This window comes from Pongo pygmaeus, chromosome 1 (assembly GCF_028885625.2).
Source record: "Pongo pygmaeus isolate AG05252 chromosome 1, NHGRI_mPonPyg2-v2.0_pri, whole genome shotgun sequence".
Classification (NCBI taxonomy): domain Eukaryota; kingdom Metazoa; phylum Chordata; class Mammalia; order Primates; family Hominidae; genus Pongo; species Pongo pygmaeus.
In genome coordinates this window covers 39,008,794-39,032,486 of record NC_072373.2, presented here as the reverse complement: position 1 = coordinate 39,032,486, position 23,693 = coordinate 39,008,794, and the positions used below count along the sequence as shown (strand labels likewise).

The window sequence follows — 23,693 nt, the reverse complement described above, 5'->3', positions numbered from 1 at the left end:
GGGTCATATGCCCAGGGCAGGACCATTGATGTTTCCCACCTTCATCAACCTTCTCCTTCCTAGCCTGGTTCCCAAACACTGCCCAACTGGCAGGAGCTGTTTTTTTGAGTCAGGCCAATCTGCTTACCTTTCCCCTTTACACATTTACATATGTTTATGCTGTCTCTTGGAACCAACCTTCTCATCATCCCTGTCCACCGGATTCTCTTTCAAAGTACAGCTTAGACCTCAGTCTCTAAAGGTAAGAAATGAAAGAGGGCCACAGAAAAACAGATCAGTTAGTGTCCCATACTGCTCTGAGAGCTGCTGGCTCTTACAAACTGGGACACAATAAAACAGTAGCATGTAAGTGACCAGGTGTTACATAGAGCTTTGGGGACACTGCACACACCTATCCCTTCCTCTAACCCACTAGGATCTCCATAGGCACATTCAAAATCTTAGGCAATGTTGGATATTCTTTCTTCAATCACTGTGGGACTGGAACTCCTGTGGTATCCTTTTTTTATTCATTCATTCAGTCAGTCACATTCATTGATCCAGGTGACAGCACTTAGCATTCATGTGCCCTGCATCAACACAGTTGATGGGAAGGAACATGATGGGAAATGTGAGATGGATGACCTGGTTCCTAGTCTCTTCTGTTCCCCATCTCTTCCTACTCTGAAGCTGGAGCAGTCATTTAACCTCTGAGCCTCAATGTCATCATTTGGAAAATAGAAGTAATAAATCCTCTTCCTCATGGAATTGTTCTGAGAGTCAAACAGGATAATCTATGTTAAGTGATTTTGTGAAAATTGTAGCATTTTGAAAGTTCAAGTATTTTTTGCTGTTTTTAGTCTACCTTAATTTTTCTCAGTCATTAATGATGTGGGGCTACTATTTTAGCACATATGTCAAAATCTGGACTTATGAGAGTATATCAGATAATCACTCCATTTTAATGAAAGATACTTCCCAGAATGATTAGGCAACCATTTAAGCAAGTGTGCTTAAAAACAGATTTACAGTAAAAAAGAAAAACAAGCTCATACCTAACTTTTTGGGGACCAGGCAAGTGTACAAACAGAATCTAATTCCATTTATCATTTATTTGGGGACAATTAGCATCAGTTATGGATGTTGGAGGTGAATAAATATTCATTTGTTCTGCAAATTTTACAGTGATTTGAAAAACACTGAGGAAGGAGATCATATGATTAGAAACTAGCTGGGTTTCCATGCTTTTGCACATGTGGTTCTCCTGATATGATTATGCTCTTTCCCCTTGGTGGCTGCTAAAGTCTTGTACAGGAAGTAGAAGCTCTGTTCAGTGGTTGGTTTTTCTGTGTACAGCTTTAAGAGACCCTGATGGATCAAATTAATTACTTTCTCCTTTGACCCAAGTTCTTTTTCTTGTATGTATTTCCATAAATAGTTTTTCTCACTAAATGTATTTTTGGAAAACATGGAAAATATAGAAAAATATAGAAATTAGAAAATACTTCATGATTTTACTCCCCGATATTAACATTTTATTGTATTTCCTTCTCATCTTTTGTTCCATGCATATTTTTGCACAGGTTATTTCTTGTTTCATGCTCTATTGTAATTGCATTTTTACACATCTACATCCTGTATGAGAATTTAACATATTGAGGGCAGGGATGGTTTTTTTTTTTTTTTTTTTTTGAGTATTTGTAAACCTTATTTGACAAATGCTACTCAACTAAATGTAGAGCCAAACTGATAACAAAAGAGCAAAAAGAAAAATACATTGAAGACAGAAATCCCATGGGACATTTTAAACCCCTCTTTGTTATCCAAATTGTTGAAGAAGCTGTCAAAGTATCCACTGGATGTAGCTAATCTGCGCCTTATGCCCTGGCTGTATCTGATACACGTGCAACTGGGAAAACCTTTGTTATGTTGTGTCAGACCTAATGCTAAGTTTACATTAGAGACATCCTTTTTCCTACTGCTCATTAACTGCTTGCTTTGATTACCAATGAGATTTACCTGGTGTTCACTGGTTCTCAACTGCCTTTTATGGCACAGCTGCTCTGGCTGAAGAAGAAATCGCCTTCCCAGAGCCCCCTGGGATTCTCAGATGAAGGTGGCCGTGCTGGCCAGCACCTGCAGTGGGACTGGACGATGTCCCTGCTGTCCACTCAAAGGTTGCTCTCTCCTTTTGATTTTGTAGAGAAGGTGGTACAAGACAGAAAACGAGTACTACCTGCTGCAGTTCACGCTGACCGTTCGCTGCCTCTACTACACCAGCTTCAGCCTGGAGCTCTGCTGGCAGCAGCTGCCTGCTGCATCGACCTCCTACTCCTTTTCCTGGATGCTGGCCTATGTCTTTTATTATCCAGTCTTACACAACGGGCCCATCCTCAGCTTCCCGGAGTTCATCAAACAGGTAGAGCCCGCTGGGGTTAGGGTTGGGATTGGGATTCTGTAGCTTAAGCCTTTGTCGCTGTTGCTCTGGTCTTCTCTGACTCTTGAGTCATTTCGTTCAGAGGTGCCCACAGATTTACAATACATACTATTAGTTCTCATGAGGTTTTTTGTAATAGATGAAATACATATGAGAAATGAGCCTTTAAAATATAGTTTGACCCATCAGATATGTCAGCTCTAGGGGGTCCCACCTTGATTTTCAGTGAACTCTGGCAACTAGGATTAATGAGTGGGGCACAATGAGGAGTTTGGGAGTTGGTATCCACTGTGGCGAAGTCCCAAGGAAAGAAAAAAATTTGATTATGATGCTATTACTTGAAGGAATAGAAAAGGAAACTGTCTAAGCTGTTGCTTGGCAAATAATATGTTTCCTTTTATATTCACAAGCTGCTTAAGAAATAGTCCTGCCATAGCCTGGGAGCTGTTCAGGGTGACCTAGATGTGAAAACAGAGTGGAGTTGAAATAAGTTCGAAGGCAATGGTTTGTGTTCAGGTCTGGATCCCCCTTTGTGCCGAGGCCCCCACCTGCCTTCCTCAGACAGCATCCTTGTCTGAAATGCCATGTTAAGCTACCTTTGTTGTTCCCCCCTACTTCACTTTTCCCCCTTGCTTAGAACTTTCTTTTTTTTCTGCCTCCTCAACCTACATCTAGTTTCATGGAACATAATTGCTAAGTTAATTCACCTAGGGAATTAGTAATTGACAATGCCTAAAACAGTGTTTCTCAAGGGATATTCTATCCCCCACCAACAAAACAATCCTCATAGAGGAGAGAATAACATGTACGTGCATACACACGCATGCACACGCACAACACTTACCCACACACATGCACACACCTGGAAGGGCAGGGCAAGCAGCAGTGTTGCACATTTCTGGGCAGCAACGTGAAAGATGCTCACTGAAAAAGAAGGAAGGTTCTTAGAAATCTTATTTTGTTCTCAAAGTTCCACTGAATTATGCATTGTATTCAAGAATATATTTTTGCATTATAACAATAACATAATGTTCTAAAATTTCCAGTGAAAGTATGTAACTTTTTATATCTCTAGAAATCTGTAAGTGAAATTGATATTCTAGACAGATATGTTTAGTCTATGGTTTCTCGTACCTCGGTTTGGGATCGTTCTTTTGTCATGAAGGAATTTAAAATCTGCATTTGAAATTGTGTTTAAAATTATTGTGTAAAAGAGATGGTTTAATGATGGCAGCTGATCTTCTAACTCAATGATTTGCAAAGTGTGGTTCCCGGACCAGCAGCATCAGTATCGCCAGAGAGCTTGTTAGAAATACAAATTCTCAGGTCCTCTCCAACCTCCTGAATCAGAACCTCTAGGGATAAAGCCCAGGAAGGTGGTTTAACAGGCCCTCCAGGAGGAGAGTGGGAGTAAAGGTAGGGTGGGCACAGCATAGGGTGGGTTCCTCTCTTTTACAATCTCCTTACCTTTGTGAACTTTTGAATTATTCTCAGTTTGCCAGCCAGTAACTTTTGGACCAAATATCCACACACAGACACCCCTCTCCTGAGGTTGGCTGGTAATTTTCAGAGAAACATAAACTAAATCCATTAGGAGGAAACAGATTATTTTCCTAACTTCCTCTTATATATAAGCTTTGCCCTGTATGCTCTGTACTTTGTTATTATGCAAAATAATTGTTTGTTATTTCTCATCTCCTTTTTCTTCTTTTTTTTGAGACAGACTCTTACTCTGTCACCCAGGCTGGAGTGCAGTGGTGCAATCTCAGCTTACTGCAACCTCCACCTCCTGGGTTCAAGTGATTCCCGTGTCTGAGCCTCCTGAGTAGCTGGATTACAGGCATGCGCCAGCAAGTCCAGCTAATTTTTTTTGTATTTTTAGTACAGACCGGGTTTTTCTATGTTTCCCAGGCTTGTCTCTAACTCCTGAGGTCAGGCAATCTGTCCTCAGCCTCCCAAAGTGCTAGGATTACAGGCTTGAGCCTGGCCTCGCTTTTCAAATTGTGCGTTTTAGGGTCTAGTAAGAATATTAGAGGCCTCTAGTAGGGTCCTGTGTCACACAGAGGCATGCTTAAAGATTATTTCCCACCTAAATCCTTAGCCAAGGGCTCTCATTCTCTTGAGTCTCAGTCTGGGGAAGTGAAGGGAAGGGGCAGGTTGCTTCCTATAAGGGCCAGGTATAGACACTCTGGGTTTATCCGTGTCTTTTCCGTCCCTCTCTCTCTCTCTTTTTTTTTTTTTTTTTTTTTTTTTAAACCCCTTCCAAAACAATAGCAATTGCTGACAGCAGGGAACTCGAAAGGGCAAATTAAAACCTCTATGTTTGGGGGAGTATTCATAGAATAGTCATTCTAGAAAAGGATAAATGTTCAGTAAGATATAGGGCAAATTTAAAAAGCCAGGAAGTTTCTGCACTTGCTGAAGGTGGCTGTGGGAAACTTCCCTTCTGTGGGGAAGGGAGCTTTAAAGGGGGAGGGGGTTAAACCAAAAAGCTTATCTTGTAGTGAAAGGGTTCTTTCAGAGAAGCCAAGAAGGAAAAGGCTGGGAGGTGGGGAAAGAAAGCTAGTTGGAAGAGCTTGTAAGTAAGATTTGCTCTGAATGAATGCTTGAATGAATGCATGCATGAAATGCCTTCAGCTATAAGGACTGGAAATATTGAAATGCATGGTTCTTAGACTGGCAGGTCAATGCTTAAAAATAACGTAGAGCAGGAGAATGACGCTGCACCACGAGGGGGCAGCAGTGCCCCATTTTGGAAACCAACCCCAGCAGGAAATCTTCACCCAGTATCTGCAAACTCCGAAAGATCAAATGACAATGTTAGTTTTAGGCATACCCCTAGAGAATGTGTCTTCCACCCAATTTACATACATAAAATGAGGGAGGTATAGAAGAGGTGTCTTCCGCAATGTAAAGCATGTGAAATTTGCATAATTAGTCACGAACAGGTAAAAATTTGCCTCTGTGCCTTAACTTGAAGGCTATTTCTGGTGGCATTTAGAGTTTTAGGAACATGGGCCTGATTTGTTTTTCTCTCACGTTTCTGTGGAACTCGGATACCAAGTCAGCGGTGAGGCAGGGATCCTGGGGGACTTAGGGAAGGGAAGGACATGGTGTTTTACTTGCTTAGCCTGGAGCCTGGGGCCACTATGTCTTGAAGAGGTTGACTGATGTGGTGTGGGCACTGGGGAGAAGAGCAGCCTTAGTGTGGTGGGCCAGGGACTCTTCCTTGCTGGCACTGTGCTCTCCCACCTTAGAGAAGCCAGTGGTCAAATAGGGAATTTGGCATGGAGGTTGAGAGCAGAGGTCCTGGAGCCCACCCTCCAGGGTTCGAATCCCGGCTCTGCTTCATCTTGAGAGTGCTTGCTGAGTTATTTACCTTATTTATGCCTCAGTCTTCTTATCAGTGAAATGGGAAGAATAATAGTGCCTCCCTCAGGATTGCTGTGAGGATTAAATGATTGTGTATAGGTAATGTGGTTTGACAGGTTAATACTATAAAGTGTTAATTCTTACTCCTATTATTATTATTATTTGAGACAGAGTCTGGCTCAACGTTAGCTCACCGCAACCTCCACCTCCTGGTATCAAGTGATTCTTGTGCCTCAGCCTCCCAAGTAGCTGGAGTTATAGGCGTGCACCAACACACCCAGCTAATTTTTGTATTTTTAGTAGAGACGGGGTTTCACCATGTTGGCCAGGCGGGTCTCGATCTCCCGACCTCAGGTGATCTGCCCGCCTCAGCCTCCTGAAGTGCTGGGCTTACAGGTGTGAGCCACCATGCTCGGCCTCTTACTTTTATTATTGTGATGATTGGCCAGAAAGCAAGTGTAATTCTAGGGTAGTTTAGGTCAGAAGTGAGATCCCGGGTATCCAGTCTGGTAGGCAGGCACAGCAGCAGAGGACTCTGGGCCATGGCCATGCTTGGGCTCAGAAGAGGCCAGTGTGCTGGTTCCATCTGTTTGAAGAGAGACCCAGGCAGTTGCTGCAGGAAAGGGATGGCGGCAGTCCAAGAGTTGCTGGGACTGGCAAGAGCTGTGCAAGGCAGTCAGTGTCCCAGAAGCTTTGTTTAGTACTTGGCATGGGCTCTGGTTCTAGAGAGCACCTGGAATCATGCTAATTGTAATAAAATATACTAGCTGATCATTTAGTCTGCGCCAGGCTTTATACATTCTAACTTAAAATGTTTGAGATGGTCTCACTCTGTCACCCAGGTTGGAGTGCGATGGTGCAATCATAGCTCACTGTAGCTTTGGCTTCCCGAACTCAAGTGATCCTCCCACCTCAGCCTCCTGAGTAGCTAGGACTATAGGTATGTGTCACCACACCTGGCTAATTTTTTAAAAATACTTTTCTAGAGATGAGGTCTTGCTATGTTGCCCAGGCTGGTCTCAAACTCCTGGCCTCAAGTGATCCTCTTGCTTCGGCCTCCCAAAGTGCTGGGATTACAGGCACACACCATTGTGCCTGGCCATTCTAGCTTGTTTAATCCTCACAAGCTATGAGAGAGATACTGTCATGACCACTTTACAGACAGGGAAACAGAGGCAAAGAGAGGCTATTACAATGCAGACAGAGTGAAGGGAATCAAGACATGAGCCTTGTTGCGCTGACTTGGTGTGTGAGAAGAGTTAGAGAGGGATGGAGTGTGGCCTAGTGGACATGAAGGTCTGGAGGCTCAAGCAGGCTGGACCAAGTATCAGCCTTGGTGGCAGCAACACCTGCAGGCCCCACTTGCTGTTCTGGGAGAGCTCACTGGATGTCGCTGGCCTTGGTCTGGATGGCTAGGGGGTGGGAGTAATGTGGGTCTGATTAGGGAATGATTTGTTAGGAATAGGGGTATGGTCTGTGACCAGTATAAAGGAATACAACAACTGCCACAAGGCCTCCTGGACCCAAGCAGAGAGAAGCTAATAAGTTAGTGGCCCAGGTGGCCCAGTTGAATATCTGCCTCTGGGGAGGGCTTTTGTTTGGTGCTCACAAACACATATGTATTATTCGTGTGTGAAGAAAAAGAACCTTTCATCTTTGAGAACTGTCATCTTTAATCATCAGAATATATTTGGAAGAAAGAGAAAGGCATAGCTATTCCTTTTTATGCAATTTGCATGAAATGAGGTTTTAAAATATAATGCATTTTGAAATGCACTTTGCAGATGAGTTAATGTGTATTTTTTAGTGATGCCTGAACTTCACAATTTCCATGGTGGCAGTTTCCAGTGGTCTAAAGGTTTGGCAGTCCCCTAGGTTTGAAATGTCTTAAATGAAATACTTTGCATGCAGGCAAGAGAGCCGCCCTGCACATTAGATGGGCTATATATGGTCTGTCTGTTCTTCCTGCTGGGATGACAAGGTACAAATTTTGGATTTTTTTTTTTTTTTTTTGAGACAGAGTCTCGTTCTGTCGCCTAGGATGGAGTGCAGTGCTGCGATCTCGGCTCACTGCAACCTCCACCTCCGGGGTTCACGTCATTCTCCTGCCTCAGCCTCCCGAGTAGCTGGGACTACAGGTGCCCGCCACCAGGCCCAGCTAATTTTTTTGTATTTTTTAGTAGAGACGAGGTTTCACCGTGTTAGCCAGAATGGTCTCGATCTCCTGACCGCGTGATGCACCTGCCTTGGCCTCCCAAAGTGCTGGGATTACAGGCGTGAGCCACCATGCCCGGCCGGATTTTTTAAACAAAAGACCGTCAACTAGATTGCAGATGTAAATGGACTGTAATAATGATATGACTCTAAAGAAAGATGAAAAACCTTTTGTTATTTTTTTAAAGTAAAAGCAAATAGAATGAAAGTTGGATTGTTTTTCTTTCACTGTGTTGTTTATTTGTAATTTTTTTTTTTTTTTTTTTTTAAGATGGAGTCTTGCTCCATCACCCAGGCTAGAGTGCAGTGGCTCGATCTCAGCTCACTGCAACCTCCACCTCCCAGGTTCAAGCGATTCTCCTGCCTCAGCCTCCCGAGTAGCTGGGATTACAGGTGCATGCCACCACACATGGCTAATTTTTATATTTTTAGTAGAGACAGGGTTTGACCATGTTGGCCAGGCTGGTCTTGAACTCCTGACCTCAAGTGATCCGCCTGCCTTGGCCTCCCTAAGTGCTGGGATTACAGGCATGAGCCACCATGCCCGGCTTATTTGTGCAATTAATAAACATTTCTGTTGCTTGGAGCAAGGAGGCAGTTAGCACCAGAAAAGGAGTGTTGCAGAGAAAAGTCTAGCCCTTTTGGTCCTGTAGTGACATGTAATTATGCCTTATTAAACCTGGTAGGGAACTTTCAGCTTGTGAAAAGTAGGTAAGTCATTATTAGGAAGCCAATGCATGACAAAATGTACCTCATGATTTTTCTTAATTATAGATATTTGTGTCATTTTAGAATGCACATGTTTGAGGAGGGAAAGGACGCCTTTGAATTGACCTTGAAATGTGATTGCCTGGAGCTGAGAGGTGATTGGGTGTCAGCGGTATTTTCTTGATTATCTTGGGGGCTGTTGGTTCTGGCCTCCTCCTGGCTGCCTTCCAGTCCAGCTGCTCTCTCTCCACTCCCTGGGATGGGGCTTCATACCAAATGCTGCTTGGAGGCCTGAGGTACAGTCCTGGCCTTCAGGGAACCTGAGCTTGGGGCAGGTTATGCTGAAGAGCCTGTAGGCCATACGCACAGTTGGCTTATACAGAAACTGTAGACATTTGCCTGTGTGAAGATTATCTGCTGTCAACACTGCTTTTGAGGCCATTACCACGTTCAGCTAGAAGACTTGCTTCTCTCCAGGAGTTTGAGCAGGTTGGGCACAGTGATTTACACCTGTAATCCTAGTGCTTTGGGAGGCTGAGGTAGGAGGATCACTTGAGGCCAGGAGTTCGAGACCAGCCTGGGCAACATGGTGAAACTCAGCTCTACAAAAAATAAAAAAAAATCAGCCAGGCGTGGTGGTACATGCCTGTAGTCCCAGCTACTGGGGAGGCTGAGGCAGGAGGATCGCTTGAGCCCAGGAGATCAAGGCTACCATGAGGTAGGGTCACATCTTTGCATTCTAGCCTGGGCAATAGAGTGACACCCTGTGTCATAAAGAAAAGAGTCTGGGTGCCAGGAAAGACTTGTCCATTTGTCTAGAGTGATTTTGCTGCCTCTACATGTCTTAACCTTGGTGTGAACTCCTCTAGCCTCTATAGACTAATGGATAGTATGTATCTTAGTCCATTCAGACTGCTATAATAAAATACCATAAACTGGTTGGTTTCTAAGTGTCAGAAGTTTATTTCTCACAGTTCTAGAGGCTGGGAAGTCCAAGATCAAGACACTGGCAGATTTGATGTCTGGTAAGGGCCTGCTTCCTGGTTCACAGGATGGTACCTGTCACTGTGTGCTTCTGTGGTGGAAGGGGTCTAACTCTTGCTATTCCCAACCATGAAGAATGCCCTCATGACCTAATTACTTCCTAAAGGCACCATCTCCGAGTACCATTACCTTGGGGGTTAGGATTTCAACATAGGAATTTTTGGAGGGATGTAAACATTCAATTAATAACATTCTGCCCCTGTCCCCTGAAAATTAATGTCCTCCTTACATGCAAAATACACTCATTCCATCCTAATAGCTCTGATAGTATTAATTTGTTCCAGCACCAACTCAAGTGTCTGAAATCCAAAGTCTCATTTAAATATCATCTAAGTCAGATGTGTGTAATACTCAAGGTATGATTCGTCCTTACGCAAATTCCCCTTCAGCTGTGAGCCTGTGAAATCAAGCTCTGTACACCCAAATACGATGGTGAGACAGGCATAGGATGGACACTCCAATTCCAAAAGGTAGAAATTGGAAAGAAGAAAGGAGTAAAAGCTCGTGAGGAAGTCCAAAACCTTAAGGCTCAGGAATCATCATTTTTGGCTCATTACTCTGCCCTCCAGGCCCACTAGGGTGGAGGTTTCACCTTCCAGACACACTGGGGTGCCTTCTGGACACACGGTGGCGGGGAGGGGGTTGTGCCTCCTGCAGATCACCCAGGCCAGAATCTTGAGCTGGAGCCTCTACTGGTCTGGGGTCATGAGAGCAGTGCCACCTCATGGCTCTGCTGGGCCCTGCCTCTGTGCAGTTCTTTGTCTGGGCCCCATGGCTCTCTAGGCACTGTTAGAAATCTAAGTGGAGGCAGCCACACCCCCTCATAGCTTTGCTGGTTGCAGTGCCAACTACACTGCACTGGAGCCCACAGGAGCCACCCTTGGGGCAGCCAAGGAGTGTGGTGACGGGGAGTGGGGAGCAGAGCCCACAATGTGAGGCAGGACTGGGCAGTGACAGCCCCTCTTTTGCATCTGCAATTGCTCTGTCTCCCAGGCCTTTGCACTCTGGCCTGTGATGATGGTGGCAGCAAAGAGGATCAAAATATTCACAACATTATAATGTTACTTTACTTTTTTTCTGACGGAAAAGAACCAATTTTAATTGTAAAACATAACTAAAATCTCACCATCCAAAGATTACCACTGTTGACATTTGGTGTATATCTTTCCAGCCTTTCATTATTTTATGCACATTGAACAAAAATAGTTTTCATGACTGAATTCCCTTTGTGATCACTCTTCCATTGTCTTGGACAGGATGTCCTGGCTTCTGTTTAAACAGCTGACTAACCTTATCAGGTGGTTGTTTGGCCACATTCTCGATGTTCTCTCCTGAACAGGCTTTCTCATTCTTGATAGTATGGAATGGCTGAGAGTTTTCCAAATCTTTAAGTTCTGCTTCCCTTTTGATTAACAATTTTGTCTTTAAATCACTTTTCTCCTCTGCTGTTTTACTATAAACAGTCAAGAGGAGCCAAGTTGCACCTTCAGCACTTTGCTTAGAAATGGCTTTAGCTAAATATCCAATTTCATTACTCACAAATTCTGCCTTCCACAAAACACTAGGATATGAACACAATTCAGCCAAGTTCTTTGCTGGTTCATAACAAGATTGCTTTTCATTCAGTTTTCAATACCATGTTTCTCTTGTCTAAGAAATCTTCGAATTGGCCTTTACCATGCATATTTCCACCAACATTCTGTTCACTACTGCTTAGCTATTCTCTAAGAATATTGAGGCTTTCTCTACAGCTCTTCTCCTTTCCTTCTGAGCCCTCGCCAAAATTTCCCTTAAAGATCCATTTACAGCAATGTAGACTTCTTAAAGCATGCACCTCCAAACTCTTCCAGCTTCTATCCATTACCCCTTCCACACTACTTGCATATTTTTGGGTATTTACAGCAGCACTCCCACTCTTGGAAGTGATTTTCTGCCATAGTCCATTTGAGCTGCTGTAACAAAATACTATAAACTGGTTGGCTTATAAGCAACAAAAATGTATTGCTTACAGTCCTGGAGTCTGGGAATTCCATGATCAGTGAGCTGGCAGATTCGGTGTCTGGTGAGGGCCCGCTTCCTTGTTCATAGATTGGCACCTTCTCACTGTCTTCACATGGTAGAAGGAACTAGCTAACTCTCTGAGGTTTCCTTGATGACAGCACTAATCCTAATCATGAAGGCTCTGCTCTCATGACCTAATCACTTCTCAAAGGCTCCACCTCCTACTACCATCTTCTTGGGGGTTAGGATTTCAACATATGAATTTTAGGGGGAGGGGCACAAACATGCAGACCATAGCAGTGTGTTTGTAATCATGTCTTCTTTTGCTAGTGGTTATTAGGTCAAAATGAACTTGCTTTGGAGAGCTGGAAAAGGGTTGAGAATGAACCAAGAAGAACTCAGTACATAGCTACAAAAAAAATCTAAGAGTGAAAGGGGAAGGAAAGGAGAAATAAAAATTAGTCTAGCATAAAACATGGAGAAGAATACTCACTCATAGAGGATGCTGGGCTTCCTGGCAGAAGTTCTGATGCCAGGCATTTGGAGAAGCAGGATGAAGAAACAGAGGGGTCTTGAGTACATTTACATCACTAACAGAGAGGGCCCAAATATTCACAATATTGTAAGGTCACATTACTTTTTCTCTGATTTAAAAAAGAACCAATTTGGCTGGGCGCGATGGCTCACACCTGTAATCCCAGTGCTTTGGGAGGCCGAGGAGTCGGGAGTTTGAGACCAGCCTGGCCAATGTGGAGAAACCCCGTCTCTACCACAAATACAAAAAATAGCCAGGTGTGGTGGTACGTGCCTGTAATTCCAGCTACTTGGGAGGCTAAGGCACAGGAATCGCTTGAAACCCAGGAGGCAGAGGTTGGGGTGAGCTGAGATTCTGCCACTGCACTCCAGCCTGGGTGACAGAGTGAAACTGTGTCTTAAAAAAATTTTTTTTTTAATTGTCAAAAATAACTAAACTCTCACCATCCAAAGATGACACTTTTGACATTTGGTGTATATCTTTCCAGCTTTGGATTATTTTATGCACATTGAATAAAAATAGTTTTCATGACTGTATAATATTGAGGTACACACATGCATTTAACCAACACCCTAGTGTTGGACATTTGGGTTATTTCCTTTTAACTTCTCATCTATTAACACAAACATGAATGATCTGGCAGGTAGGTGTTTCTGCACTGAGGATTTACTGATTGACTGGCTTGTAACAGATCTGCTGCCATAGACTTCGTAGGGTCTCTCAGAGCATGCATGCTTGAGGTAAGGATTCAAATGAAAACCATCCTCAGTTTATGCCCAGAAAGGGGTCTGCTTGGGGTCACTAGTGCATCTGTAATTGCAGTTAGGTGTGATCAATACAAGTCTGCAAATATCCAAGGATACCCAATTTTCCTTCTTGGAGAACTCAAGTTCTGCTTCCTGTCAATACTAACCAGATGAATTTTCCAAAGCAGTTACTGTTGTTTCTTAACAGTGCAGATTGGTATGGCTGCATAAAATATCTTCCTGAAGTGAACTGAGGGAAACAAAAGGCAGAAGGGAAATTCCTGTTGTACCAATTTTTTCCTTTTTTTTTTTTTTTTTTTTTTTTTTTGAGACACAGTCTCTCTCTGTCACCCAGGGTGGAGCGCAGTGGTACAGTCTCGGCTCATTGCAATTTCTGCCTCCCGGGTTAAAATGGTTCTCCTGCCTCAGCCTCCTGGGTAGCTGGGATTACAGGTGTCTGCCACCACATTCAGCTAATTTTTGTATTTTTAATAGAGACAGGGTTTCACCATGTCGACCAGGCTGGTCTCGAACTCCTGACCTCAGGTAATCCACCTGCCTCCACCTCCCAAAGTACTGGGATTATAGATGTGAGCCACCGTCCTCGGCCTAATTTACATTTTAAAAGTCAAACCAACAAGCTTTCCTGGGCATAGTTAATCAAGCAGATGGCAAAAGGGAGAAAGCTGTTTGTGCAGATGATTGTAATGCCAGTGAGCCGACCAAAATTTCTTAGCCTGGCTTCTTGTTGCGGGAGGACAGTTTGAGAGACTGGAAGAATGTATGTTAGAAAATGGAATAAAAATAAATGCCCTGCTGTGTAGCTCTCTCTTCCTCGCTGGGGGCAGTGCCTGCCACTCTCCTGGCTGCGGTGGGTCCCAGGGCACCCTGATGATAGAGGAGAGAGAAGCTAAGGAGGTACCTCACGGAATGGGCCTTTGTGTCATGAGCCCTGATAGTCAAATGCTAAATCAAGCTCATTTCCTCTACTCGCTAATGTGTGCAGATGCAGCTTTGACATTTAGCATTAGTCTGTCCTCTGCATTTCAAGGGAGTTTTCAGTCTCATAAAATCTTGTCATTGTGAGATCCAGAAAACTTACTATTCTCTCTAGTTTTTCTGTATTTGTATTTGTTTAGTGGTATAAGGCTGAATGAAATTGAATTCACTTCAAATTTTCCAGCATGTTTACGAATTCTAGAATCTATGTGTTTTAAGTTATTGTGCATCTCTAAACAACAGGCAGTGAGATGAGACCACAGAACTGGGCTTTAAAAATTTTCATCTGTGTTGTCCACTGTATCGAGTATGCCCTCAGTAGCTTCTATCTGTATCTATGAATAATCAAAACATCCCTCTCTTGCCTTTGGTGTTTGGCTCTGAGCTGTCTCCTAACGCTGCCCTGTAGCTTGTCTGGGATGCCACATGGGAAGGATGGGAAGACACACATGGAGGCGGTTAATGATAGATATTAACTGCCAAGTATCCAGTGCTTCTTGTATGCCAGTTACTGTACTTAGTACTTCACATACTTCATCATATTTAATCATCACAACAATGTTTTTTACTTTAGGAGGAAACCCAGACTCTGAAAGGTTAAGTAACTTGCTCAGGATCACACAGCTGTGTAGTTTGTGGTAGAATTTGATCTTGATCCTCTGACTCTAAAGTCCATTTTTTAAAGAAGAAAATTCCTTTTACAACAACATCAAAAAGAACAAAATATTTAGGACCAACTTTCATCAAAGAAGTACAAGACTTGTACACTGAACACTACACACATTGCTGAAAGAAATTTAAAGAAGACCTGATAAATGGAAAAACAGCCTGAGTTTGTGGAGTGAAACTCAATATTGTTTTGATGGCAAAACTACCCAAAGTGACTTATTTTACTTTTGTTTTGTTTTGTTTTTTAGACAGAGTCTTGCTCTGTCGCCCAGCCTAGAGTACAGTGGTGTGATCTTGGCTCACCGCAACCTCTGCCTCCCAGGTTCAAGCAATTCTTCTGCCTCAGCCTCCTGAGTAGCTGGGATTACAGGCATGTGCCACACCATGCCCAGCTAATTTTTGTAGTTTTAGTAGAGATGGGGTTTCACCATATTGGCCAGGCTGGTCTCGAACTCCTGACCTCAGGTGATCCGCCCACCTGGGCCTCCCAAAGTCCTGGGATTATAGGTGTGAGCCACCATGCCCCACCTTATTTTACATTTTCTGAAGTCTGTATTCTTAACTGTTATGCTCTGCTGCCTGCTAAGCAAGAGACTTGTTCCGTATACTGTCTGCCATGTTTCAAAAAACAACTTGGGGTGAAATGACATGCCCACACGTCATTTTCCCTTGCTCTCAGCCCATCTTTTTCTCTTTCTCTTCTGCCAGTCCTGTGTCTCTTGTTGACTGGGACCTGCTTTTGCCAGCCTCAGACATGAGTAGGTGATGAAGGAATTCAGGCAGGGTGGCACCTGTAGCCCAAAGAAACTCCAAGTTCCCAGTGGGGAAAATAAACCAAGTGCTGCCCTCCCTGCTTGGGTTTTTCCAGGGCTGATGCTGGAGTGGAGGGATCAGTGCAGAACGTGTCTTTGGTTCTTGGCACTAGGCTAGCTTGTTGACCCCCATCCCCCATTCTTACTTTGAGACAGTGTTCAAGCTGAAATATGATTCTTCCATCCAAGAACATTGAGTGTTCCCAAGACAAACCAAACCAACCCTCTGTCAGCTGGCATAGCAATAATATTTGTGGGAAGTTTATGAAAAATCTTATCTGGGGGACTGTTTTAGAAATCAAGGCACCATCTAATGACCTCTTTTGTTTCCACTTTAGATGCAGCAGCAGGAGCATGACTCCCTGAAGGCCAGCCTGTGTGTCCTGGCCCTGGGGCTGGGCCGCCTGCTTTGCTGGTGGTGGCTGGCCGAGCTGATGGCTCACCTGATGTATGTGCACGCCATCTACAGCAGCATCCCCCTCCTGGAGACTGTCTCTTGTTGGACCTTAGGTAATTGTGGGAATCACCAACAGTGGGATGAGCTCCAATAGTCCAACAGTTAGCATCAGAGTGGGGCTGGAGTGGGGGTGAGCAGGGGTGCAGGTGCCTAGAGCAAACGCTTTTTATTTTTTAACCTACTCCTCTTGTGGCGAAGATTATGCATGTGAGAAGTGGTTGACGTAGCTGACGGAAGTGAGGGCTGTTCTTGTAGTCTGGGAACCAAGAATGGTGGCATTCTCCTCTGTAATGGGATCCTACTGACCTTAGCTGGGTTCACATCTTCACAGTGTGGCCAATATTGTGTTTAGCAGTAGAAGGCAGGAGTTGCTGGGGGCAGCTTTGAGTTCATTCTAAGAGAGAATACTCCAAGATTGAGTTGTTCCACAGTCCTCCTTGTTCTTTGTGCATAAGGTATTAAAGAATATGAGGCTGGGTGTGGTGGCTCATGCCTGTAATCCAAGCACTTTGGGAGGCTGAAGCAGGCAGATCACTTGAGGTCAGGAGTTTGAGAACAGCCTGGCCAAGATGGTGAATTCATGTCTCTACTAAAAATACAAAAATTAGCTGGGTGTGGTGAGAGACACCTGTAATCCCAGCTACTCCAGAGGCTGAGGCAGGAGAATCACTTGAATCTGGGAGGCGGAGGTTGCAGTAAGCCAAGATCATGCCACCACACTCCAGCCTGGGTGACAAAGCATGACTCTGTCTCAAAAAAAGAATGAGTTTCAGGATCACACAGCCATAGGTTTGGGTTTCAGCTTCACCAATGACTGGTGGGTAACCTTGGCAGTTTACTTAACCTCTCAGCTCCAGCACCCTCATCTGTAAAATAGGGAGACGTAGCTTTGTGGAATAATAGGAGGATATTAGGCAGTGCTGCACATTGAGGGTGTACCTTGTACAGTGTCTAGGGGATAGAATAAATGGCGTGTTTGTATTTCCCTCTGTAGATCCCCTTTCCTTATCTACCCTTTCCTGTGTGTTTGCCAGGGAGGTGGTATGGAAGTCTTACTTCCTCAGCAGGGCTAGTCTCCAGTACAGGATTTGTCTGTGGAAAAACCACTGTTCTTTATTCCTCTGGCCAAAACAGCAGAGCCCACGCCCTTTTCTGAATAAAATCTCTTCACTTCCTTGTTCTCTCTCCTTTTGAGGACTCCCGCAGTGGCTGACTTCTGCCTGTGCTCTGACCTCCAGCCTGTAGCTCCAATAACTGTGTGATCCTCCAGGCAGATCAAGCTGTTCCCTGCTGAGGGCAAGAGTACAAGCCCGACTCCCTCTTTATCTGTTTAACATTTCATAGATCTTCTTAAACAAATCTTGATTGTTCTTGGTATCACATGTACTTAATCAGAATGCTTCCAAGGAAGAAACCTTTAAGACTGAAAAAATGCTAAGCTAGTTTAATGATAGTCTCTTTCTTCGAAATAAAGTTTTTTATAGTTTGGAGTTGCTAATATTGTAAAGTTTTAATGATACAATTAGACAAACAGAATATGATTAAACGATAGCTTATACTAAGTCAGATCCCAGTTGTACGGGACACAAACTAAGGGACTGTTTCAGCTTGAGGGTTTTTAAACTAAAAGTAATGGAAGACACAACTCAAAATGGGGCTTAAACAATAAGGACGTTATTCCATATAACAATGATACTTAAGATCAGCACTCTAGGGGTGGTAAATTTTGTGACTCTGATGTCACCAACACACCTTTTGTATGTCTACCATTCAGCTTAAGAACTAACCAGAATCGTAGAAGCCCTTAGTTTGTACTCCTAATCCCATCAGCCTCTATTACCCTCTGTGAAAAGATATCCTGAATATTGTATTTCTCCTTTTCTTCGTTTTCGTTGTACTTTTACCACAGTTAAATCCTTAAAATTGCATATGTTAACATCTCTTCGTATGAATAGATTCATACTTGTTATGTATGTTCTGTGACTTGGTTTTCTTGTTTAACATTATGTTTTTGAGAAGCATTCATGTTAATACATGTAACTAGGTACCACTTATTTTCACCGCTGTATAGCATTCCAGTGTATCCATATACAAGAAGTTATTTGTCCATTCTACATATACGAGGACATTTGAGTTTTTTTTACAGGGTTTTGCTATTCCATATAATGCCATTTCTGTGTCTCTTGGAGCTCATGTGTAAGGGTTTCCCTGTAGGGCCATAACTTTCAAACTCTTTGGCACATTACCCACAGTAAGAAACACATTTTGCATTATAGGTGTGTGCATGAGTGTATGCATGTCTGTGTGTGTGTGTAAACTCTCACAAAGCCATACTTTACCTTGAACCACCTGCAGTGAATACTGACTGATATTTTCGGTTCCATATTATTCTATTTTAAAATATTGGAATATTTTAAAATATTCGAATCTCTGAATTGGGTGAGTCACTATCCAGTTTGTCAAACATTGCTCAAATATATATGTATTTTGAAATAAGTATTGTGGGTAGTATATTTGTTCAGATTTATAAGAAAAATTATTTTTTAATTTGGCTAAACCAATTTATGCTCTTCTCGGCAGTGTGTTTCCATTGCTTGAAATTCTCACCAACACTTGATACTACTCAAAGCAATTTATAGATTTAATACGACCCCTATCAAAATACCAGTGACATTCTTCACAGAAATAGAAAAAAAAAACACCTAAAATTTGTGTGGAACCAAAAAAGATCCTGAATAGCCAAAGCAATCTGAGCAAAAAGAACAAAGCTGGAGTCAGAACACTGCCAGATCTCAAAATATACTACAAAGCTGTAGTAACCAAAACATCATGGTACTGGCATAAAAACAGGCACATAGATCAATATAAAAGAATAGAGAACCCAGAAATTCACATATCTTTTAATTTTGATAATCTGGTGGTGTGAATTTTATCTCATAGTTTTAATTTGCCTTTCCTTGGTTACTAATAAGTTTGAGCATCTTTTCATAGGCTTAAAGGACTTTGGTATATCATTTCTTAATTATTTTTGAGACAGTCCCACTCTGTCACCCAGGCTGAAGTACAGTGGGGTGATCTCAACTCACTGTAACCTCCACCTCCTGAGTTGAAGCAATTCTATGCCTCAGCCTCCCGAGTAGCTGGGATTACAGGCGTGCACCACCATGCCCAGCTAATTTTTGTATTTTTAGTAGAGACAGGGTTTCACCATGTTGTCCAGGCTGGTCTTGAACTCCTGACCTCAAGTGATCCACCCACCTCGGCCTCCCAAATTGCTGGGATTACAGCTATGAGCCACTGTGCCTGGCCTGGCATATAATTTCTAATGAAATAACTGTTAACTTTTGCCCATTTTTCTAATGGGATTTCTGTCTTTTTCTTATAGATTCATAAAATTTATATTTAAAAAAAGTCATGTGTAGTTGCAAATATTGACATCTTTTGGTTTGTGGTTTGACTTCTAATGTTTTTATGTTGTTTTTTGACAACATAAAAGGCTTTATTTTAATGCAGTTGCATTTAGTCATTTTTATTTATCATTTTTACTTTTTTGGGTCTTTCAGAAATGATTGTCTCCTACTCCAAGATGATAAAAATATTCTCCATTTTCTTCTAAAGCTTTTAAAGTTAAAAATAAAATCTTTAGTTATTGTGTACATTTGCATCATAGACTGATAAAATATAAACCATCCAAAATAATTTTTTAAATTGACAAATAATAATTGTACATACTCATGGGGTACATAGTGATGTTTTGATACATACAGTGTATGGTGATCAGATCAGGGTGATTAGCATATCCATCATCACAAATGGTTATCATTTCTTTGTGTTGGGAACATTCAGTATTTTCCTTCTAGCTATTTGAAACTATGTAATATATTATTAACTCTAGTTATCCTACTGTACTATAGAATACTAGAACTTATTCCTTCTACGTACTGTAATTTTGTGTCTTTTAACAAATCTCTCCCTATCCCTCCCTTTCCAGCTTCTAGTATTTTCTCTTCTGTTTTTTCACTTCTGTGTGAACATTTATTATCTTCCACCTATGAGTGAGAATATGTGGTGTTAACTTTCTGTTTCTAGCTTATTTCACTTAACAGAATGTCCCCCAGTTCCATTTTTGTTGTCTCAAACGACAAAATTTCATTCTTTTTTATGGTGGCATGGTATTCCATGGTGTAAAAATACCACATTTTCTTTTTTTCTGAGATGGAGTCTTGCTCCGTCACCCAGGCTGGAGTACAGTGGCATGACCTCGGCTTACTGCAACCTCTGCCTCTTGGTTTCAAGTATTCTCTTACCTCAGCCTCCTGAGTAGCTGGGATTACAGGTGCCTGCCACCACACCTGGTTAATTTTTATATTTTTAGTAGAGACAGTGTTTCACCACGTTGGCCAGGCTGGTCTCGAACTCCTGACCTAAAGTGGTCTGCCTGCCTCAGCCTTCCAAAGTGCTGGGTTTATAAGCACGAGCCACCACGCCCAGCTTTAAATACCACATTTTCTTTATCCATTTATCTGTTGTTGGACACCTAGGTTGATTACATATCTTGGCTGTTGTGAAAAGTGCTACAGTAAACATGGGGTATAGATGTCTCTTGAATATAATGATCTCCTTTTCATTGGATAAATTCACAGTAGTGGGATTGCTGGATCATATGGTAGTTCCATTTGTAGTTTTTTGAAGGACTTCCATACTGTTCCCCATAGTGGCTATACTAGTTTGCATTCCCACCAACAATGTGTAAGAATTCGCTTTTCTCTTCATCCTCATCACCATTTGTTATTTTTTTGGCCACTTTCATAATAGTCATCCTAACTCTGGGGTGAGATAATATCCCATTATGGTTCTGATTTGCATTTCCCTGATGATTAGTGATATTGAGCTTTTCCCATATTTATTGACCATTTCTTTTGAGAAAATATCTGTTCAGATCATTAGCCCATTTTTAAATCAGATTGTTTTGTTTGCTGTTGAGATGTCTGAGTTCCTTGTATATTCTGGATATTAATCACCTGTTGGATATGTAGTTTGCAAGTATTTTCTCCTATTCTGTAAGTTGTCTTTTCACTCTGTTGTTTCCTTTTCTTTGCAGAAGCTTTTTAGTTTGATATATCCCATTTGTTTATTTTTGCTTTTGTTGCCTGTGCTTTAGAAGTCTTATTTATAAAATCTTTCCCTGACCAATGTCCTGAGGATTCTCCTAATGCTTTCTTCTAGTATTTTTATTGCTTCAGGTATACACACAGGTCTTTGATCTATTTTGAGTGTGAGAGGTGGGGGTCTGGTTCCATTCTTCTGCGTATGGGTATCTAGTTTTCTCAGTACCATTTGTTGAACAGATTGTCCTTTCCTTAATGAGTGTTTTTGGCATCTTTGTCAAAAATCAGTTGGCTGTAGATATGTGGATTAATTTCTGGGTTTTCTATTCTTTTATATTGATCTACATGCCTGTTTCTATGCAAGTACCATGCTGTTTTGGTTACTATAGTTTTGTAGTATATTTTGAGGTCTGGCAGTATTCTGACTCCAGCTTTGTTCTTTTTGCTCAGAATTGCTTTGGCTAGTCAGAATCTTTTGTGGTTCCACACAATTTTTAGGTTTTTTTCTTCTATTTCTGTGAAGAATGTTACTGGTATTTTGATAGGAATTGTATTAAATCTATCAATTGCTTTGAGTAGTATTGTCATTTGAACAATATTCTTTCAATCCATGAGTATGGGATGTTTTTCCATTTCTTTGTATCCTCTTCAGTGTTAGTATTTCTTTCATCAGCGTTTTGCAGTTTTCCTTGTGAAGGTCTTCACCACCTTAAATTTACTCCTAGTTATTTTACTTTTTTTTTAGCTATTAGAAATGGGATTGCCTTCTTGATTTCTTTAGTCCACTGTTGGTGTATAGAAATGATACTGATTTTTGTATAATTGTACCCTGCAACTTTACTGAATTTGTTTATCAATTCAAATAGTTTTTTTGGTAGAGTCTTTAGGTTTTTCCTTTTTTTTTTTTAACTCTCTATGTTCAGGGGTACATGTGCAGGTTTATTACATAGGTAAATTTGTGCCATGGGTTTTTTTTTTGTACAGATTATTTCATCACCCAGCTATTAAGCTGAGTACTCATTAGTTATTTTTCCTGATCTTTTCCCTCCTCCCACCCTCCACCCCATGATAGGCCCCAGTGCATGTTGTTCCCATCTATGCCTCCAGCTCCAACCATGTCCCTGCAAAGGACATGATATTGTTCTTTTTTATGGCTGCATAGTATTCCATGGTGTATATGTACCACATTTTCTTTATCCAGGCTATCATTGATGGGCATTTAGGTTGATTCCATGTTTTTGCTATTGTGAATAGTGTTGCAATGAACATAGGCGAGTGTGTCTTTGTAACAGCACTATTTATATTCCTCTCAGTATATACCCAGTAATGGGATTGCTGGGTCAAATGGTATTTCTGTCTTTAGGTCTTTCAGGAATTGGCACACTGTCTTCTATAATGGTTAAACTAATTTACACTCTTACCAACAGTGTATAAGTGTTTCTTTTTCTCCACAACCTGGCCAGCATCTGTTATTTTTGGACTTTTTAATAACAGCCATTCTGACTGGTATGAGATGGGATCTCATTGTGGTTTTGATTTGCATTTGTCTAATGAGCAGTGATGCTGAGCTTTTTTTTTTCACATGATTGTTGGCCACGTGTATGTCTTCTTTTGAAAAGTCTGTTTATGTCCTTTGCCCATTACTTAATGAGATTGTTTATTTTTTCTTGTAAATTTAAGTTCTTTGAGATGCTAGACATTAGACCTTTGTCAGATGCATAGTTTGCAAAAATTTTCTCCCATTTTGTAGGTTGTCTGTTTACTCTGTTGATAGTTTGTTTTGCTGTGCAGAAGCTCTTTAATTAGATCCCATTTGTCAATTTTGCTTTTGTTGTATTTGCTTTTGGCCTCTTCGTCATGAAGTCTTTGTCCATGCCTGTGTCCCAAATGGTATTGCCTAGATTGTCTTCCAGGATTTTTATAGTTTTGGGTTTTATATTTATGTCTTTAATCGATCTTGGGTTAATATTTGTATGTGCTATAAAGAAGGGGTCCAGTTTTAGTCTTCTGCCTATGGCTAGCTGGTTACCCAGCACCATTTATTGAGTAGGGAATTATTTCCCCATTGCTTGTTTTTGCCAGGTGTGTTGAAGTTCATATAGTTGTACATGTGTGGCCTTATTTCTGGGTTCTCTATTCTGTTTCGCCAGTCTATGTGTCGGTTTCTGTATCATTATCATGCTGTTTTGGTTACTATTGCCCTTTAGTGTTGTTTGAAGTTGGGTAGCGTGATGCCTCCAGCTTCGTTCTTTTTGCTTAGGATTGCCTTGGATATATGGGCTCTTCTTTGGTTCCATATGAATTTTAAAATAGTTTTTTTCTAGTTCTGTGAAGAATGTCAATGGTAGTTTAATAGGAATAGCATTGGACCTATAAATTGCTTTGAGCAGTATGGCCATTTTCACAATATTGATTCTTCCCATCCACGAGCATGGAATGTTCTTCCATTTGTTTTGTATCATCTCTGGTTTCTTTGAGCAGTGGGTTGTAGTTATACTTGTAGCTATCTTTCACTTCCCTAGTTAGCTGCATTGCTAGGTATTTTATTCTTTTTGTGGCAGTTGTGAATGGTAGTTTGTTGCTGATTTGGCTCTCAGCTTGACTGTTGTTGG

At 41.8% G+C, this 23,693-nt stretch overlaps 1 protein-coding gene across 12 annotated transcripts in view; it reads left to right on the top strand.

Moving 5' to 3' along the window:
• HHAT (hedgehog acyltransferase) overlaps nt 1–23,693 on the top strand; it is a 388,363-nt gene that overhangs the window by 109,104 nt on the left and 255,566 nt on the right. For 11 of the 12 annotated variants that reach the window (XR_010127770.1, XM_063672407.1, XM_063672403.1 and 8 more), the window contains 2 exons: nt 2,183–2,398; nt 15,855–16,026. Coding sequence is in view for 11 of the 12 variants with exons in the window: in XM_063672407.1 (XP_063528477.1) it covers nt 2,183–2,398; nt 15,855–16,026 (388 nt within the window). In the remaining variant the exon portion in view is untranslated. The remainder of the gene's footprint in view (nt 1–2,182; nt 2,399–15,854; nt 16,027–23,693) is intronic. The other variant, XM_063672414.1, reaches the window with a different exon arrangement.